Consider the following 21,768-nt stretch of genomic DNA (forward strand, 5'->3'; position numbering starts at 1 on the left):
AGGGAGGGAGGGAAGGAAGGAAGGAAGGAAGGAAGGAAGGAAGGAAGGAAGGAAGGAAGGAAGGAAGGAAAAGCCCACAGGGCTCAGAGACAAGAGGGACACCAAAGCTCAAATCTCAGCTCTCGGTAAACCAGGGATAGCCCTTGTTTTCCAGGCAAAGTATTTTCCATATTATCTTAAAGGCAGTAGGGATCCATGGATATATTCTAAAAGAAAGTTTGAAACAATCAAATGTGTGTTTTAGGAATAATTTGCAAGAAATCATGTAGTGAACGACCTGGGATGAAGCAAGAGCAACCAAGACTACTGCAAAAACCCAAGTAAGGAACAGGGGCATGTTCCAAACAGAGGAGACAGTGTGCTCTGCTGTGCATTCTGGAGATTAAAGAATACTGACTGAAAGTGTAGACAATCTCCATTCTCTTAAAGTTAATGAAGTAAAACTATGAGATGTATAAAACACTGCTTACAGCCAGCCTGTGGACTATAGCATGTGAAATGACTGTAGGAAATAAGTGTAACCCTCCTCAAAGCACTGCAAGGATTCCAGAGCAGAGGAAGATCACTAACCAGTTGGTGAGTGCATGCTGGGGTCAGGGGTCAGGACTTCATTTTCCAGTGGTGTCAAATTGGCCGAAACAAGAGGAATGACTCACAGCAAAGTCCAGAGCAGATATCAAGTCCAGGCCTAAAAGAAACGGGCAAACGGTGTTGACAAGCAGTGGTAGATAAGGCCGGAAATAGCTCAGGGCAATTGTGAAAGGTCATTGGAGTCCACAAAGGGCATAGGAAGGTAGACTTCATCCTGCTCAAGGGGGAGGGCCAGAGGAGGGTTTTATTTAATGGGTCACGAGCAAGGTCTTGGTGAAGCAGATACTTAAGTAAGACTCATCTGATGATGGTATTTCCGATAGCACGAGAGATCATGAGGTGCTTCAAAGGAAGAAAAAAGCCCAGTGCAGGAGCTGCTGTAGAGACTGAAACAGGAAGGCAGGTGGTAAGCCTGGAAGCCAAGAAGTGGGGAGACAGGTGGTCTCAAAAGCAGCACCTCAAAAGATCACCTCTGGGTGCCTAATCTGGATCCAAGCGGAAGTCACAGGTGCCTAGTCTCATATTTCGGTGGCTCCTTTCAAAGCTCCCCTCAAGGCAAAGCTATTTAGCAAGAAGCCCTGTTCCTGCCATGCCCAAGTGATTACTGCTCTGAGACATATTTGTTTCTTTAAGTGACTGTGGCTAAAAAATTAGGGATAAAAAGCAGAGGTCAGCCTTTGAAGTCCTGCCCTACGTGAAAAAATAAAGCAAAGCCAGCTGGGAGGGACACCATAAATGGGAAAGAAAGGGCCAAAAGGTAATTTTCCATATATTTTTCACAGGAAAGTGTAACTATTCCTTATAGAAAGCCTTTCCCTGAGGAGAGAGGTTGTTCAGAGGGTCTAATTAAACAGTGTGTCAAAGTGTTCCGAAACCCATGAACTATTCATGAACATGTGTTAGACATTACAAGGAAAATGTGTGCTATTGTCCCATCGATTTCTTTGGCATACTTCATCCTTGCTGTCAGAAAGCACACTACTGACCCACTGTTACACTGGATTCTATGAGGGTTACTAACAGAGATGAGCTGGAGGTGAAATGCAGCCTGTTAAAGCGAGCTAGGAGGTCACCCTAAAAACACAAGCCTTCAAGGGCTTACATGTTAGTCATGAACTTCATAATTTATAGATTATGTTAATAAAACCATGATGGGTTATAATAAAATACCACCCCATTTTCCTTACATGCTATTTAGTGTACTGAACTACTTAAAATCAAGAGCTTCCATGTAAAGTTTTACTTAATGATACAAGTTATAGTGCCTGTATTAGGAGACTTAACAAAAAAATCCATTAGCATGCTGCATGACTTTCTAATTTTTATCTTTCTCTCCTTTCAAAGCCTACGTCTGTGTTTGCTGTGTACCAACAGAAAGCAAGCTCCCCCAAGTCAGTTGTTTGGTTTCATATAAGACCTAATTGCCTCCTACAGGATAATTTTGCCACCAGTTTACAATTAGCATGCATTTCTCATGCATGAGTTGACCCAATTACATAACAAATTTTACCTTTGGGGATTTCTCTTGACTGCTTGTCTTCTGTCCACCATACAGCTCAATTTTACACTGTCAGCAGCTGAACATGGTTACAGTCAGTCTCTGTCAAAATGATTTATTTAAATTACAAACAGAGACTAAATCCCGAGATAATCATGCCTGCACTCTCACGCTCACCCTTACACTCAACCTAACTTTGAATCAAATCTTTTAATAGTCCATAGCCATTGTATTCAATTATTTGGTCTCAATAATCCAATATTTCTGAAGCTAACTTATAAAGTCCCGGGGAACTAAATCAGCAGTGTCCTTGTGAGTTTATTAATGGGCCTATAATTTATTTTACATTCTAAGTCAATGAAAATTTATGTGGCTATATCAAAAGAGTTAGGATTAATTACATTTCAGTATCAAATTACAGACAGCTTTTGATCTTTGCTTTTCTTGCAAAGCAAGCAAGCTTTCCTTATGAATGGATATGGTGGGTTCCAAGTGGTAGCAGTGAATGTATAGTTGGGAAACAGGATACATAATCAAAGCTGTAAACACAGAGTAAAAGAAATGGTCTGGTGGGCAGTGGTGTAAGGACACTCACATAGACACACAAACTGTGCAGCAAAGACAGGCACAAACTCAAGCAGGTCTGATAAGAGTCCACTTACCATTTCCATCCATCTCAGAAAGCCTGGCATTTTCTCATTGCTTTCTTTCTCTTTCCTCTTCATGTGATACCTTCCTTCCACCTATGATGAATTAGAAAACAAACAGTCTTTATCTAAGCTGGGAAGGCTGTAAAAACCTTTTGGGGCTTGATTTTACCATTTTGTCTCCCAATCTATCCCCACACTGTGAGTTAATTGAAAGTGCAGCCCCTAGGTGTGCTTAAGCAGGCACAGGGAAAGACATCAGTCACCTCTGGCAGGCCATACTGAGTCCTTGCAATACTGAGCATGCTGCCTCACTACCCTGTTGCAGGTACCCTGAACACCCACCCTGTTCAGAGGTTAGAGCATGGGAACCACCCAAAACTAGAGCTGTAATAAGCTAGAGGTATATGAACAAGACCGATGATATTTTAATGCTGCCCATGGGCATGATATTCCTAGATTTGTCTTTGTATGTGTACCTTACTAAACTATGGCTAATAAACATACAAAGATGGATAATTATTTGTGGGGATGTCAAAGAAGGCCTGACTGGCTTAATTGTGAAAACCTATAGAACTCAGAGATCCTACAACAGCACTTCCCGAAAACTTCCCTAGCTATATAGCTATATAGCATATGCTGCTGCACACAGACTTGAAACAAAACCTCAACTTGTAAACATTGTCTACTATTAAACTTTTCAGCTGAATATCCCAACTTCCCATAAAAGACCATTTCTAAGCCCAACCAGTAAAACTCCCTTGGGTATGAATGTCTCAAATTAAATAAAGACATCATCTGGAACATCACCCATCACTGGAGGGAAATGAGAGCTTTATTTTAAAAGCCAACTTCTGCTTCTTTCCTATGGGTAAGGGAATTCCAAACCCACCTCTTTTCTTCTTTCTGCAGCTATGCTACAGAGTGTAGAAGAAGCACTTTAAATGCTAGTCCTTAAAGGGTTTCCCACGTTTGCTATGCTATCATTATGGGTACCAAAATAAAGAAGGCAGGGCTAACCCACATTTATCTCTTTTATTATACAAAATTTGAAATTTAAGGTTCTACTTTATCCACAACCCTGTAACATTTGCAGACTGAGCAGCTATTTCCAAATGACTTCAATTCCTAGACAAATGAATGTGAGAGTGTCTGAAAAATTTTCATAACAGTGACAGACACAGACACAAGCAATCAAAAATGCCCACTCATCCATAACACATTACCCCAAACACCTAGGAGTTATTAAATTCACAGCTTCATGTCTTTATACTTTCCTCAGTCCAGAGGGGATTAACAGCAGCTTAGAAAGAGCCACTAAATATCCAAAGGCAAAATGAACTGAAAATATATTTTATAAAGCAGATCAAAAAGAAAAATATAGACTATAATGATCACTTGGGTACCCCCATCACCTGGGGTCTAATATAAAACTCAACTCACAAATCTCATCTCTTCTAATCATCAGGGTGAGCTCCACCTAACCATCTCTAGTAGGAAGATTATAGGATCTTCCCAATTTAGAGTCTTGCTCACTTCTTCTTCTCAACACAGAAACAATGCAAGTCAGACTCAAAAATATCTGCATGGGTTTTGCCTAGTATTGTTCAGTGGCTTTACATTAAAATGGTCTGGAGAATAAGAAAAACCAACATGGTACTTTTCAAATCTAGTCAGATTTCTTATGGCAAGAGACCCTGGAGAAACATGGAAAACCCAGTGTAGAATGGGAAAATTCCATGGGGTCATGGTCTTATAAATGAGTAATAAATTCATCAGATCTCAGAACACTTTGCAGCTCCCCTTCTTCAGAAGTAGGCTTAACATAAATATCGTGAAATCTTTTCTTTACCGTAATTGATAGGCCCCATCATTGCTAAATGAACTAATACTGTAATTTTTATAGTACCTAACACCAAGAGAAAGCAAAAGGGGAGTAAATTAGTTGTGGTATAAATTAGATGCTTTTAAAACTGACCACTGTCTGTCTCATAGGCTATATCTTATTGTTGTTTTGTATAGGCTGCTATGAACATGACAGTTATAGATTAATACGTACCTGCGTTATAAGGGGTTTGGCATAGTTAAGAATGGATCTGCAAACGACCTCTGGCATTGAATATAAAGTATACTCCTGCTAATGATAAAGTTTCGTGAGAAGGTGAGTTACTTTCTGATTCCTTATGAACACTGACTTAATGTGAACATAAATGAAAAGGCTTACCTCTGAGTGAGCTGTAATCCCCCTGCTATCCATCACATGGCGGTCTTAAGAAGAGTTGCTTAGTTCTTTCAGAAATAAGCTTCTATGCTAGTTGAGCATTTGAGAGAGAACTGAAGTTGGCATAACATTTTAAAACTCTGAGCAAAACTGTCATTGAAATGCATGTCCGGTTTGTACTTTTAAAGGAAGAATGGGTTTTTGATTTCAGGGAAGAATGAATGGGGAGAATGAAGATAATTATCTTTATTACTCATTATTGGCAGTCCAAAAAGTCTTAAGAAAAACCATGGGACAGGGTGGATATCATCAGCTCCTAAAAGTCAACTCTGTCTCTTTAAATGAAGAAAAAAACAAAACAAAACAAAAATAGCAAACCTCTAATAGAAAATGTTCACATAAAGACCAAACAATGGGTAAATCATAGAGAATGTGATAAAAAAAAAAAAAGAGAGAGGCCTTTTCCTGGCCTTGAGATAACATTTTAAACACCAAATAGTTCTGACCCTGAATTTTAAAAAAATAAGATGTTAAACTCTATCTACAAATAGTTTGTGAGTGTGTGTGTGTGTGTGTGTGTGTAGATATACATATATGTGCTGTAGCTCATGAACATGACCTAGTATTGGTAAATTTAAATCCATCTGCTAATGATAAACATTTCCTAGAAATTAGGGCTATATTACTTATAACATCTGTATACTCGTGTGTGTGTGTGTGTGTGTGTGTGTGTGTGTGTGTGTGTGTATTTGTAATACTTGTGACAGTGACATCCACAATTTCATGATGGTGGTTGTAGCTTTGCATGTTTGCTATACCATGCACAGTTTTTAGTTTCCATTCTGGATATCTAACATTAAACCTACTCCTTTGCATAAAAATGCATTTTGACATATTTAATGCAATACATTAGAAGAAATATAATCCCACATATGAATTACACAAGTCAAGGATGGACTGCATATCCCCCTTTAGCAAGTGCGAGATTCACGTCCTAATGTGCCTCAGACTCCTTCCAGGCCCAGTTTTAGCTACTCTAGGAAATATATTACTAAAACGATGTCATTTTCAAAAAGAAAACAACTACATAAACAAATGTTTATTCCTAAAATTAGATGTAACATATGATTAACAGATATACAAAGTATGTACACAATAGAAAAGACCTTTTCTTTCTTTCTTTTTTTTTTTTTTTTTTACTGTACTCAAGCTATATGTTAACTTTATATAGTTATCCACATGGTGAAAAACTATCAGAATTTTTTCATTACAAACATTTAATATTGTCCAAATATGAAGGCTGGGAGAAATTCAAAATATACAAAGAAGATACTGTTATAGACGTAGGCTGTAGATAAGTGACGAGATCGGAGGCCTGGGATTTGACAGGTGACGCTGGCATGCGTTGCGAGGAGACTGGACACACTCAGCGACAGCTACGCTTCACACACATTCAGTCTCACATTCCTACCCAGAGACACACTCCAGGGCCACCTCTCCATCAAGTAAAAGGGCACCTACATTACTGATCTGCTCCTGGGTCCTCTTCAGCCTCTGCAGCTCAGGAGTATCTGTGACAATGCTGAAGCCCCTGCCTTTGCTTTCTTCAAAATCTCTTTTGTACTTGACCTGACAAGAGAGAGGAAATTTGATCTGTGTCCATTTGTTCGATTTTATATGTAAGTAGTATACATGTAGTACTGATCTTCTCAGTGAAAATGCAACCCTTGGAGCCTGGGCTGCGCTGCGGAGGAGGGACATAAACCAACCAGCCCTGCCTGTACGACATCTACATCATTCAGCAAAGCAAATGGGCATGATTTCACTGACAGATTATTACTGACAGATGTCTAGTAGATAAATGCTTATAAAAATATTTATAAAGAAGGCCACACCTCAGGATTAGAAAGCTTCTCACACTGACCCTTGGTACACTGTGTGTAAAGGTATATAGATGTTTGTGTGCAGGCACAACCCTATAATCCAAGCATTCAGAAAGTAAGGTTTCTGGACCAAGATTTCCAGATCACCTGGGGTCAAGAAGAGACTGGGATGTAGCCTATCCAACAAGGCCAAACCCTGGGTTCAACCCCATCACTCAAGTATCTTAGAGCAATAGACTTCCTTTTAATGGAGTTAATATTACAGTGTCCTGGCGGCTGAAACAGCCGCAGATAAATCTTACAAAGTCTATCTCCTGTTAATCATACAGTGACCGTTTGGGAAATCAGCTAAATACTTGTTTTGTTAATGACTAGATGTTCACATTACTATGTTCTTGTTTTTAAGCCCAAGTATCAAGAACCCTGCAATCATGCTCCTGGTCCATCCAATCCCCACTCTGCGTTCAGAACTAAAATCCTCAAGTTAATAGTTAAATTATCATAGCATCTGATAAATATATGGGTTTGTTGCAAATGTGGATCCTGAATAGGGTTGAAAGTTCTCTTAGTAGGATATATGGTAGTCTTTCACTGAGTGACACCCACATTTATAAACTTAGTTCTGTCAAATATGGTTACCCTCGAGGCTACTGGAAGATTCTCTTTGGCCAGATGAGCTTTAAAGAAAAAAATTAAAACCTTGATTAAAAACAAATAGAAAAATTTTGGAAAATCATCAATTTCAGCTTAGGAATATCTTATTTTCTCTCCATGGTTTCCTTAATATCCTCCCTAAATTCCTAAAAGTCTTAAGATCTTTACTTTAGCTATTGCCATAAATAAATGATCCAATAAATGGTTATATTTTTATAGCAGAGAAAAACGCTGACTGAGCTTGGCCTTCTAACCCCACTCCCCCAGCATCCATGAAGGTATCCAGCACATGTCTGAAGACACACAGGCCCAAGGCACAGTCTCAGTCTGTCCAAAATAAGCTGGTCAGATTAGCTGGTAGTGAGCACAGTAAGAGATACAGTAGGAAGATAATGGAAGCATGAACAGACCACATGAAAATATCCTGAAAACTGGAATTGTAAGTTTGGAACTGATTACCATCCAGCAGTCCTCAAGGCGTTCACAAGACACCTACGAATAGTTTGCTTTGGGCCTGCCTACTCAAGTGACTTGTTTGAAAAGTGTGCAATCTTCTCTGTAAATGGTTCTCAGCGTTTTAGAAGCTATTTCTTCCTTTCTAATGGTGTGGTACGCTCTCAACACCCACTCAAGCACCGACCACCCAGTATTTGTTTACTATACGCAGGGAGCCAGGGAACCATTAGTCAGCTCAGTCTTTTCCACACTCCCACCCACTTACATCCTACCCAGCTACCAGAGCACCTGCAGTGGATCATGGGAGTGGCTCAACAAATGCCTCAGAAAGACAGGAAAGCCAAGCATTAAACCTAGAGAACAGAGCGCGGGCTGTCTCACAAACAGGAAATAAAATGGCTCAGCATGGCCCGGCATCTGCCAGAGGGACATGAGGAGGGGTGAAAGCCAGGACCCTCAGCTGAACACATGCATCCGATTTTGAAAATACCTGCTACCACAGTTATGAGTCATCTTACCTGACACATACCACAGCTTATGAGTCATCTTACCTGACACATTGAGTCTAGTGCTTATTAAGACTCATATAAGCTACCCTTGCCCCAGCAAAACAAGAAAAGAAAAAAAAAAAAAAAAGAAGAGGAAGAAGCCTTTTCTTTCTTTGTGCTCAGCGTTGGCTGTAAAACTTGTATGTCAGGTCTTTTTGTCTTCTCAACTGTTTCTCAAAAACAGTGTTTCGTGAGGATTCCACACATAACAATGGCCTCCACGGAGTGGCATTCTCAGGACTTTCCCCCTTGAGAGTTTACTTATTTAGTCATTCACTCAGTCAAGAGTTGTTTCATGTGTGGAAACAGCACCTCAAAGAGGAGCCAACAATCCCTACCTCACGGAGCGTATGTTAGCATGCAGAGATGAAACAGACACAATCTAAGTCAAATGCATGATAAGAAGCAAAGAATCCCAAAGGAAGAGATGCAAGATAGTGACAGGGGCAGTGTCAGAAACGCTGGCCTCATACTCATACAGCGGGCAGAGGAAACTCTAGACAGAAGCTGCCCTTTCAGTAAGTCCTGCAGGAGTTGGGAGCAAGAGGAGTTGCCTTTACACAGGCTGCTTGGCAATAAGAACAGAAGTAAGGAGAGCAGAGGAACAAGAGGTAGCGCGGGATGGCGCTGCGCGCACATCCTGAGGATGCTGTTCCGTCTTGCTCTTGAGAGAGAATGCCCATGGAAGAGCATCAGAGCTGCATCACAATAGACTTATACTCAAACAGCCTCTCTCTGGAGAGGAAGAAGAGGGAAGCAAGGGCACAGGCAGGGCAGTTAGTGTGGGGACCTCCTCACCACTGGTCCTCCACCAGCAAGCAGTCCTGAGGACACAGGAGGAAGCAGAGTTCTGGGTACAGCCTCAGGACCTTGCCTTCCTGGAAAGCTACCAGGCAGCGGTGCAATCTTGTTAAGTGGGTGTACTGGCTAGTTTTGTGTCAACTTGACACAGCTGGAGTTATCACAGAGAAAGGAGCTTCAGTTGAGGAAATGCCTCCACGAGATCCAGCTGTAAGGCATTTTCTCAATTAGTGATCAAGGGGGAAAGGCCCCTTGTGGGTGGTGCCATCTCTGGGCTGGTAGTCTTGGGTTCTATAAGAGAGCAGGCTGAGCAAGCCAGGGGAAGCAAGCCAGTAAAGAACATCCCTCCATGGCCTCTGCATCAGCCCCTGCTTTCTGACCTGCTTGAGTTCCAGTCCTGACTTCCTTGGTGATGAACAGCAGTATGGAAGTGTACGCTGAATAAACCCTTTCCTCCCCAACTTGCTTCTTGGTCATGATGTTTTGTGCAGGAATAGAAACCTTGACTAAGACAGCTGTCAAGAGCACACACACCACAAACACACACATACTGAAATTCTAATATCAAATATAAAAAAAAATTCACACAACAGTCCATTTGAGTTTTTAGTAATTTTTATGCAAAGTAACTTAAAATGTTATTTCAGAATTCTATTCAATATTGATATTCTATGTTTGTCCATATGTTGGCATTCTGAGTGTTTATCTGTATAAATGTATGGATATAGATGCATGCACACATGTATTCATGGTCACACATGTGCATGTTTGTGTACATAGACTTAAAGTACACAGGTACATACACTTTATACATGGACACGACATAAAAATCAGGCACAGAATAATAAAGATTGGTTCACTCACTAGCAAAAGACATGACCTAGCTAGTGAACCTCCAGGTACAGAAAGTCAAGTCAGCCACTCTAAGTTACTTCATCTTAATGGAAATGTTTGACAGCAGAAACTCAAGGTTTAAAGGCAGGAGGAAAAAAAATCAAGAGCACGAAAGGGTGTTCTATAAAGCCGATTCCAAACATGAGCTAATGAGGGGAAGCAGCCGTTCAAGGGGACCCAGGAGTGTATCTCAATGGACCAGGGCAGAAGGGCAAGCAGAAGGGAAAGGCAGTTTAGCCTTAAAGCAGCTTGTCGGAATATGCTTAATAGAAGCTGAATGCCTCTGGGCATATTTACTACTGATTCATGTTTCTCTGCTTGTGATCTCATTTTGGATACAATGAGATCAATGGCCAATCCCACCATCTTCCCAGACAACATAAATGTATCTCATTCTGCTCAAGGGAAGATTGCAAGGGATGTAGGGCCATAAAACTGCATGCACAACTCTGAGTTTGATTTGTAATGTGTCGTCAGCTGGGTACTGACTTGTGCACTTCAGTAGACTCTAAGATGCTGGTGGGTGTGGACCATATGCTTCTTCTGTTGATGCTGTGCATACATTAGAGGCTTAAGGACCACTTCGCGATTGACTACTATTTGGTCCTGGTCTTGTGTTTTTAAAGCCTAAAATGCAAAACACTGGCTTACCTACAATGCTCTATGGGAAATAAGCACTACAAAGGAAAATCCGATTAAAGGTGAAGTTAATTTGACTCAAATACTGAGTCAAAGAATTGAATTCAAAGGTAAATTTGCTTTTTATAAATTAATCCTATAATTTGTAAATGTATGATTAATTAAATAAAATTAAAGTTATAATTACCTTTTCTAAACATAATCAAAATTCATTAGAAGCAATTTCCATGAATTCTCAGCTTCAAATTAACCTTTTATAACATCATAGAGACACCTGGAGATGTTTGCAGATTTTTCAGGTCTCCATGTACTGACATCCAACTTTATCAGACTCAGGAGTCTCGTTTTACAAAAGGTAAGCCTATATTTTATTACAAAACAAGTAATATAAATATATAATGACGTAAATACATATAATATTTTAATTAATTTCTTCACCAGCTCTATAATGATCATATGCAAGATATTTGACTACGTGTGAGCACTTGACAGAAGAGACTCAGCCATGGGCAAACTCATCGTGTGCTTCAGCTGCTCTCTTACTAGCTGTGTGACCTCAGGCAGGATACTTAACCTCTCTGAGACTGCTTCCTCAAGTACAAAACAAGGGTGATTGCAATAAAAGACTGACGGTACCTTTGAGTGTAAGTTAAATGAGATGGTGCATCTAGTGACTTCTTCTGTTGATGCTGTGCATACATTAGAGCTATATTCCAGGCTCTGTACTGGTCACTTTTCATACTATAGGAGTGCAGATTAGACAGGTGTGTCAGCAGGTTGTCTGTAAACATCCCAGAGATTAAACATCCAGGGGACATACACTGCCATTTGTGGGTTCTGTGCCATTGGCTGCTAACTCCTTACATCTTCTTCCTCTTTTCTTCAAAATAGAAATAAATAGTTAAATGTTCTTTACATATTGTCTCAGGTAAACACTGGCAAGTATGCATTTTGGCCCATTTTATAGGAGAGGGAGGCCATGGAGCTAGCAAAGGTCAGAAACCCTATCACTCTGACAACTTCAATGACATTATTTCCCAATTTACTTGAGAATTTTTAAAATGCTGAATTGGAAAATGTTAAACTGAACACAGCTGAGGTATAACAATGTTCTGTGCACAGGTAGGGATGGGTTTGAGACCCAGTGAGCAGTTCTTAGGGGACAAGAACAAGGCAGACAAGCTGCACCCCATGTAAAATTCAACTCCTTCATTGCCCATAATAGATCTGGTGGTGTCACAAACTGACAAGGAGACTCACTCAGAGTCGAGTGTAACCCAGCCAACACATCACCACAAACACCGCTCTGCTTTGTCACTGCTGAGAGCAACGATCATCCACATGGCCAATTAGTGCAGAGCAGGTATTCGGTACCAATGCCCAAAAAACAGTATTAATGAAACTGGTGCATCAAGGCAAATAAACAAGGGAACAAGCACACTAACACTGATGAAGGAAACCGGTGCCTAAATAGACATAATCCATATTTTCACCAAGAACTTAATACGTAGAATTTAATAATTTAGGCAACATTTGAGTTTTGGCTTCTAGACACATATCTTAACTATTTAGACAGCCACTTTTATCTTAAACAGCTCCATGATTATGACTTTTGAATACCAAGAGTTTATCACACATATCATAGAATATGAATAAATTATTTGAACTCTACATTTACTATATATGGCTAAATGAGGGACAGAATAAGAAACTGTAACAGGAAACATTCTTAAGTATCTATCTATCTATCTATCTATCTATCTATCTATCTATCTATCTATCTATTCTGAGCTATAAAGGCAGGAAATGAGTAGTTTCCAGTTAGTAAATTGTGAATCTAGAAGTTAGTAAGTTAAAACATGAGCCAAATTCCAACTGTGATGAAGAAAGAGAGCAAAGTAAGCAAGGAACCAAGCAAAAGTATACAAATAGTCAAAATAACACAAGCTCTCACAAGGAAAAGTGTCTGTGCTTAGTCTCTGAGGATCACAGCTGACGAAAGTGACAGTCCATCCTCTCTCTTACTCCTAACAGATTGAAAATGCCATTAACATCGTTCCCAACAGCCCTCCTACACCTGCATGCTCCATCAGGCAAACACAAAAAGTATTCATCAACAGAAAAACATGCTTCTGAGTTTCCAAATAAGGGGGTTAACAAACCCCTAAGAGTGCAAATGATGACTAATGCAAAGTAAAATTATTTTAAAAGAATTATTCTTCTTGTGCACAGGGCACATTAATAGTGCTAGAAACTGCTATGTTGGCAGTTTTAACCACACAGACGGATCTCTGAGGCCATTTTAATGGAAAAATATTTAAGACTAATTTCTTAAAATAAAAATTTGTTCACAGTATAAATTTAGAAAATCTGACAGGTAATTTAAAAGTTCTACGTTAAACTGGAAACATCACACTCATTCCACCCTTCCATGTGAAAGACACTGTTAAGTGTACTTGAAATGCTGAAGAATCGTGGTCTCCTAGCTTGATAGATAATGGTAAAGGTTTCATGTTGGTTGGGTTCAGTGTTGAAGTGCTAACATGAGGTCACCCAGCTGTGGTGTAGTGACTGCCATCTAAGGACTTGAAGGTAGTAGCCATTGTACTAGGGACTTGGTTATCTTGCTTAATCTTTAACAAAAATATCACTCCATAAAAATATCACTCCATAAGAGTCCTCTTTTGTCATTTTTTTATACATGAGAAATACATGAAAACCTATTCGGGGTCCACCTAAAACCTATCTCCTACACCTTCACTCCATCTACCCAGAGTTTCTTAGGAATCGCCATTTTTGTTGTGGCCTACTTCCCTAACCATAGACTGACTCAAAGACCATGCATGCTAAGCTAGTTCAAGTCACCAAGATTGGAAGACCTAACAATTAAAATGCACAGCACAGAGGGAGTCTCTCATTCTGGCAGCTAGAACACTAAGAAATAAATATCTGTAAACATCTATAGCTATGCCTGCCATTGCCAGAACCCACCAGGCTAGATGCAGCTCCCTGTTCTATCTTGATGGCCTCAGATCTACCGCACTGCAGAAGCTTAGAAAGGACATTGCTGCTTAGATAGACCTTGTGATTCATTTCCTTCATGTTATTCTTTCCTTTTCTCTTCTTTTCTTTCCTTTCCTTTTCTTTTCTCTTCTTTTCTTTTCTCTTCTTTCCCTTTGAGGTAATTAGGATAGAATTTTGTGTCACATGCAACTCAAATTCCTAATATAGGAACCTAAGGTTTACTAGCTACCATCCAAAGCAAGTACTGCCAGCAAAGTAGTAGAACCACAGATCCCAACTGAGACCTTCTGTCCCCGAGGTCTTCAAGACATCATTTTGAAGACATCATTTTGAAGATGTCATAGACATTGGAGTGTCATTTAAAGGAAAATAAAGTTTTAATGAAAATACACGAATATTTCTTTCCAAAGGCTTTCAACAAAATAACCACTACCATTTCTTTTAAAAGACTTTAAAATATTTTTAAAAACAGTATAAACAATATCTTAAGTGATTTTCCTATGTGCTGTAGTCACTAGCCAGTGTTGACTCTTTAATGACTATCTACTAGTTAGATGCCCAATGGGTATGCATCAAATAAGTAACCAGCAGGCCAATCTCAATACACAACTCTGAAACAACTGCAGCCTTGCAAGTTCATGCAGCATTTCAACAGGGAACAATTAGATACCAAATAACTGGAGCAAATTCCAAGCTTGATAGTTAATTTTATGAGAAGAGCTACCATACCAATCTGTGGCTTGATTGCTAACTTTTCTCACCTACAGTATTCGCCTGTCCCCTTTAGAGATGTTCCATTTAGGTAGGTGATGGTGAGGGTCTAAGTGACTGCACAACTATGGAAATCTTCCAGAAGGACTTAAATGCTTTATTTTCCCTCTATCATAAGCATCTCAAGAATCAGTAGTGTGTGTGTGTGTGTGTGTGGTGTAGTTGTTGTTCTCTCTCTCTCTCTCTCTCTCTCTCTCTCTCTCTCTCTCTCTCTCTCCCCCTGCCTTATAATGTGGAAATAAAGAACTTGATTATATAGTTACAAAGCGAAAGAAAAAAAATGAGGCCCTTAAGAGTATTCTAAATGGAAGAGGGTCAGTCTGAGGGTGGCATGGTTGTTTTATTTTATTTTTATTTTTGGCAGGGGATTTTCAAGAAAGGGTTTCTCTGTATAGCCCTGGCTGTCCTGGAACTCACTCTGTAGACCAGGCTAGCTAGCCTTGAACTCAGAAATCCACCTGCCTCTGCCTCCCAAGTGCTGCATGCGCCACCACTGCCTGGCAGCATGGGTGTTTTTACTTCACTGAATAATCCTGACTTTGGAATACCACGCTGCCTGAGCTCGTGGGCACGCCACCTCAAACATTTCCACATAAGTGAGGATACAGCTATTTGAGAAACAGGAATATGTTGGCATTGCCAACAAGCCAGGTGGTCCCACTGTTTGGAAACCATCTGCTCTGAGTTTTCTCTTTGTCAGCACCATCAACACATCAGTAGCAAGAGCTATTATGAGAATTGTGTGTGTTTCAGTCCTTTAAATAAACTCAAACAAAGCTACCCAGAATGTAAATTTGCTATTTCTTTGAATTATGCTTTCAGGCTAGAGTGAAACCCTATCAAGACAGACATGTTATGCTTGAAAACCTACCTTTGTCGTGTAACTTCACAAAACCATGCTGTGGAATGCTAGAGGTACTTTCAATACAACTCCAGCAGCAGCACCTGGAAGATGTGCCACCCTCCAGTGGGGTCACTGCCATCTAACCCACAACTTGCAGAATGGGGAATTTCCCCCTGATATAGCTGCCAAAACAAATCAATATATTCGGTGTGCTCTGTAGTAGGGTTTAGATATTGAGAATACTCAGAGATGGTACTTAATTAAGGGCAAAGGGGCCCTAGTAAAGTTAGATCTAGTGAATCAAAGTCTCTACAGCTCTTTGTCCTGTGGACATGACAAACCAGGAGTTAGAACTCACCCCCATGTCACCACTTGGAAGTCCCTGCCCTGAGAGCGAGCAAGCCTATGCTACAGAGCGTCTTGTTTGTTCCTCTCCCTAAAATAAAGGAGGCTGGCTTACAAGAAAATGCAGGCTCTCCATGGCACACATGTGTGAACAGACACTGGCATTAATAAACCCCATATCCTAAGACCTTAATCTCAGCTTCAGCCAAAGATAAAGTTCCCAGGCCCAGATGTTTTTATCAGAATACTCAAAGTCAGATCTCCCTAAATGCCAGCTTCTCCCCTCCAAGGCAGGACTCCATTTCAGTGCCCTTTAGATAGAAGCCAGAAGTCACCATGTCACTTCCACTTAAGAAGGGACAAATTAAAGAGGTTAAAGTAGTGACCTAAAGTTAAAAGAGAAAGTGAGGCCGCAAGAGCTGGTCCCCCCTCTTCCCAGCAGGTCATCCTCATCCCCTCTCTTGGCGCGAATGTCTGACTTGTCAAAACTGCTTTTCTTCATCTGCACCCGATGACATCTAAATCATCTGACAGGCACATAACCTTATCAAATTTCTAGTTATAGTGCAAATAGAGGTAACAAACCATAACCGTGGAAATGGATACCAGCCACACAAAGAGCAGGGGCTGCGGCAGAGAGGACAGCCACGCCAGGCCTGCTGGCCTGAGAGCTCCAGCCAAAGAGGAGGTCTGGGCAAGATAAAAGTCTCATTCCAGCAAATCCAATCGCGCTCCGATTCTCCTACCCCACATCAAATCAACCAAAAGACTCCGAATCACGGTTGTGAAATCATGAAAAATGTTGTGAAATCAATGGTGTTGATCCGCCCCACCTAGCACTTAAGCTTAAAAGGCAAATGTAACTACAGCATCAGAACGATACCTTGGAAAGCCCTGGGCCCACTACAGAGCACAGTAACGTGTAGAGTGATGTTATGAAATACCATTTCCTGGAGCACTCTCGGTATTGAAGGGTCAACACAGCTCAAATAGCTCCTTGCTTCGTATTTATTTAGGACAAATTGGGGGTGGGGGTACTGTTTTCCAACAGGAATATTTTAGATAATGGACCACACATAAAAATTATGATTAAAATTCACAACATACAATAATGAAAATGTTGCAATAATGATGGTTTTCATGTATAATTAATGTATACTAACAGAAACACTTTTCAAAATGAATCATCTTAAAAACATGGGATGGACCATAAATAATCTTGCATGTGGTTGTAGGTACAGGTCGAGGTTAGAGGTTGGCCACCATTGTTGGTCCTCAGGAGCCATCCAAGCTGGTTTTAGAACACAGTCTCTCACAGTGGGTGGCCTAGAGCTCACAGACTAGGCTAGGCTAGCTGCCTCTCAAACCACAGGGATCTGTCTGTCCCCTGGGCACAGAGACTACAAGCCCACACCATGTCCACCTAGTTGTTCTGGTGGGTTCCTTACACATGCACAGAGCGCACTTTCTCCCCATCCCAATAAACCCACTTTAAGAATCTATTTTTTGTCTTATGCTCTGGCTCACAAACTTTTTGGAAACACTACCAAAAAATATAATAAGGAATTAAATATTTTTAATGTAATGAGCTGGGCCAGCATCTAATTAAAGAGCAAACTCAAAATTAGATCTAACTTCATCCAATCATAAGCATCTCACTCCCCTACTTGAGACCTCTTCATTCCAGTCCCAGGAAAGGCTCGGCCAGGCTGAAATATTCAAATCAGAACACAAATTCTTTTTATTTCTTCAGTGTAGACAAATCAGTAACAGTCAAATGTACACAGCTTATTAGGTGAGGGTGTTGAATTTGTGTGCCTGCTCCACTCACCGTGTTTCTTGGTAAAACTGACAAGGAAATGCAATAAGGTACCTAACAATCTCAAAGGTTTGGGAAGCCTGGGTGTTACGATTGGGTTGAAGAATGCCCCCAGAGACACTTGCATTTAAAAGCTTAGTGGTCAGTTAATGGCATGATTTTAGAAGGTTATGGACCCTTTGGAACATGGTGACACTGTTCATTGAGGGTGTATTGCCCCCGATTCTTCCCCTTATGCTGCTGGTCTCATGGGTTAAGCATGTAAGGAGCCATTGCCATGTGACCTTCCTGCCACAGATGGGGCAGATCTGCCACCGTGCCTTCCTCATTACTTAATAACCCTGAAACCAGGAACCCAAGTGGACCTTCCCTCTTTAAATTGCTTCTGCAGTGTATTTCTTCACAGTGAGGTAAAGCGATGAGTTAATGTGATGGGCATTTCCATGATCTAAGAAAGTAGGGCTGGAAGTGACACTGAGCAGTTCCCAGGGGCCATATGCGTACTGCTTCTCTGCAGGAAATTTAGCCACTTGTATTAAGACAGGGTTTTAGCAAAGGAATTTTGAATAAACAGCTTTTCAGATAAAACTCTGAGACTTCAATCTACTGGTTTGATCTTAATTCTTATCTTAGAAAAATATCAGACTGTCGCTTGTTAGAAGAAATTAATATAAGCTCAGTTTGTGAGTCAAAGAGCATTAATGTTTATACAGTACTTATAAAAAAAAATACTGTGTTGCTCTGCAGGTACCAGCTCAGATCGCCTGTGTTCTGAGAGGCACTGACTAGAAAAGACACAGTTAAACACAGACCTACAAAACCAAGACATCCTGATAGATGTCTTTTCCAAGTGGCATCAAAAGCCATTAAAAGCCATTACAGGCTGGAAGGAAGGAAGGAAGGAAGGAAGGAAGGAAGGAAGGAAGGAAGGAAGGAAGGAAGGAAGGAAGGAAAAGAAAAGAAGGAAGAAAGACAAAATCCTTTTGTTATTGGTTTCAGAAACACAATCAATCAGTCCATAAAATCCAGTTAGAGTTACTTCCTCCCTAAAACTGTAGCTTTGAACAACAAAAGTAAAACTTTTTAAGGTGGTGGACAGCCACTGCCTCCTGTTTTTGTAAACATTTACTCTTTGTGTTGAAAATGCTGCTCTTTGAAACTACCTAGAGCACTCTACATTAGGCATCTCAATGGCACAACACCCAATCAGGGACAGGTAATCACAGTGACACTGTCTCCCAGGAGCCTCTCTTCCATGTGTCTGGCAACTAGAAAGATGAGCGCTGAAGGTGTGGCACACGACTAACCATACTGAAAAGAACAGACAGAATTGAAAATGGGACAAATCTGAGCCCTTGTGACATCCTCTGAGCCTCTTTTGACAGCCTTTCCCAAAACATCAACTTGACTCCTGGACAACTGTAATGCTGACTGGGGTTGAGATCTCTGACACTAGCAACAGAAAGTTATAACTGGTTCACCACATGCCATCTGCATCTACATGGGTTTGGAGCCTTTTAGATAGCTTTCTTCTCGATATCATTCTTCCATTTTACCTTTTAGCAAGAGGCTCCCGAGTTTTCTGTGAAACAGTTTAACTGGAGCAAGAACTGAGTTTTCTAGAATTTTTGAGTTGCTGGTCTTGGGGACAGACAGGCATCCTTTTGACACTTAGCACACTGGCAAAGGTAATCAAGAATTCTTACTACTGGGCTTTTAGTGTGTTTGAGTGGTAGTGTTGGTGTAGCACTTTTGAGGTCCTATGTTTAATTCTAAACACAGAGGAAGAAGGGGGAGAAGAAGGGAGGGGAGGGGAGAGAGAAGGAGAGGGAAGGGAAGGGATGGAGACAAAGAAGAAAGAAGTTCTTATGCTATTCCTCAAAAGCAGCTGTGCTTATTATCTTTAGGGGTATCTTATTCTAGGCATCCTGATGTTTTGTTTTTCAACTGTACTTTGTTTTTAAAATTCCCATTAAAAATCCAGGTACAAGCGCTGGAGAGATGGCACAGTGGTTAAGAGCATTGGCTGCTCCTCCAAAAGATCCAGCTTCAATTCCCAGCACCCACATGGTAGCTCACAACTGTCTATAACTACAGTTCCAGTTCCTGGGGATCTGACAAACACACACACACACACACACACACACACACACACACAGGGCTGGGGGAGACCATTTAAAACAAGAACAAGTAAATTCTGATAGCAAAGTGACCATGACTAAGTTTTACAGTGGTTTGAATGTAACATGGCTCACTATGCTGCCTTGGATGTTCACTATAACATTCAACTGGAATTCAGTTTCAATAGAAAGTAAAGCAATGGCTGAGCTGGGGATCTGGTATGGTGATGCAGCAGCCCTCCCACCCAGGAACATAGACAGCCAGAGAGCAGCTGGTGAAAGTAGCTCAATTCCAAACCCTTCACTTCCAGCGAAGTGATAAAATCACATCAGACATTCCCTGGGAGTCTCAGAGGATGTAAGACCCTATCATCCGATCCATAAATTATCCAGAGAATTTGAGAGGAGAGATAGTGAGAACAACTTTCATGAGACTCTAACTCTCCAGAAAAATCAGAAATCAATGGATACCTACACTATGGCAGAGTATGCACTCACCATACCTGTCTCTTGACTTGGATAGTTTACCTGTTTGCAAAACACGCTGAGACAATAAAAGGGAGCCTTCTGATGACCCTCAGACAAGCAGTGACAACCTAGAAACTCTGCCCTCCTTCAAATTCTAGGTCTCCACGGCCATCAACTTACCAGTTGCTATGAAATCTCAGAGTTGTACCCAAAATATTTGTTCCTATATATTTTCAGGTATCAAGTAATAAACAGTACAGTCTAATTGTGGTAAGGGCCAGAGAAAATTTAAAGTAATTGGCCTGTCTGGGGACAGATCCCAAAACTTGACCTCATTAGAATATGGTGAGTTAGTCCAGCAGAGCTGCCCCACCACAAACTAATGAGACAAGCTCCTCATGTCCAGTGTTTCAGACTCCTGAAAAATGCTCCGTGGAACACACACAACACAGGGGACAGAATATCACTAAATGTATTGAACACAGAAAAACACTTGTGGTCAACTGTAAGTTATACCTTAGTTAATCAATTAAAATAATCATTTGAAATGACTTGGAGAGCTGGTACTTAAAATTCTCCTACAGCAATTACTTTCTTAAAGAGAAAGTAATTGACCCTAACTTATCTATTTAGTAAATCCATGTAGTTTATCAAAAGGTAAAAAAAAAAAATATTAAACAGCCTACTCCGTAATTTACTTTTAATCAAAACCTATAAAAGGAGAAAGAGTGCTTTCTAATAATGAGATTTTTCTAGGCAAACATCCAAAAGCCAACAGAAAAAAAATTTTTTAAAGGAGCTCTTCAAACATCTACAACTTACAATTATATTAAAAGCAAGAACACAAAGAACATTGAGTTTTAAAACCTTAATATCAAACATGAGCAAGCTACATTGATTTCTGACCTCTTTTTAAATCAAACCTCTGTGATATTGTTTCAACTTAATAACAAAACCATTTTTCTAAGTTATTTGACGGGTGTAGCTGTCAATTTATGTGACAGGATCCAAAGTACAAAACTAAATAAATTAATGGAATGGAAGAGAAATTTTTTGTGAGAAACAAGATTTTAAAAATGAACAAAAAAAATCTATTATTTCTGGAATGAAGGCAAGCTGCTTTAAAAAGGAAAAGGAAAAAGAAATTTCCCAAGAAGTGTTTTATCTAATCAGAATTTAATAATGAACTTCTCCACATAAAACTTTGAATTTGACTTTTAAGCTAGGAAATATATATATATATATATATATATATATATATATTTTATAGATAGATAGATAGATAGATAGATAGATAGATAGATAGATAGATAGACAGATACACAGAGAGACACAAAGAGCAAGGAGCACAGAGGCATGCCCAGCATACATGTGGAGGTCAGAGGTCAACCTCTGATGCTGGTGTTGTTGAATACTGCTCGCACCAGTCTGGCTGGCTGAGCTCCTATCACACAGTCCCATGTCCCTGCTTCCTACCTCATAGAAGGAAGGCCAAGATCCAGCTTTGTTCTACTATATCTGACTTCAGGTGAGCTCTGAGAATCC

The 21,768-nt window shown here is 40.3% G+C and overlaps 1 protein-coding gene across 2 annotated transcripts in view; it reads right to left on the reverse strand.

The window, feature by feature from the left end:
- The window catches only part of Nebl (nebulette), a 365,879-nt gene that overhangs the window by 168,402 nt on the left and 175,709 nt on the right, over window positions 1-21,768 (reverse strand). Inside the window, exons 1-5 of one of the 2 annotated variants that reach the window (XM_029474616.1) lie at window positions 6,479-6,530; window positions 4,961-5,042; window positions 4,796-4,870; window positions 2,752-2,832; window positions 2,102-2,191 (exon numbers count right to left, since the gene is read on the reverse strand). Coding sequence is in view for 1 of the 2 variants with exons in the window: in XM_021155397.2 (XP_021011056.1) it covers window positions 6,479-6,586 (108 nt within the window). In the remaining variant the exon portion in view is untranslated. Of the gene's footprint in view, window positions 1-2,101; window positions 2,192-2,751; window positions 2,833-4,795; window positions 4,871-4,960; window positions 5,043-6,478; window positions 6,587-21,768 lie in introns of those variants that run through there. The other variant, XM_021155397.2, reaches the window with a different exon arrangement.

Source organism: Mus caroli, chromosome 2 (genome assembly GCF_900094665.2).
Source record: "Mus caroli chromosome 2, CAROLI_EIJ_v1.1, whole genome shotgun sequence".
Taxonomy (NCBI): Eukaryota; Metazoa; Chordata; class Mammalia; order Rodentia; family Muridae; genus Mus; species Mus caroli.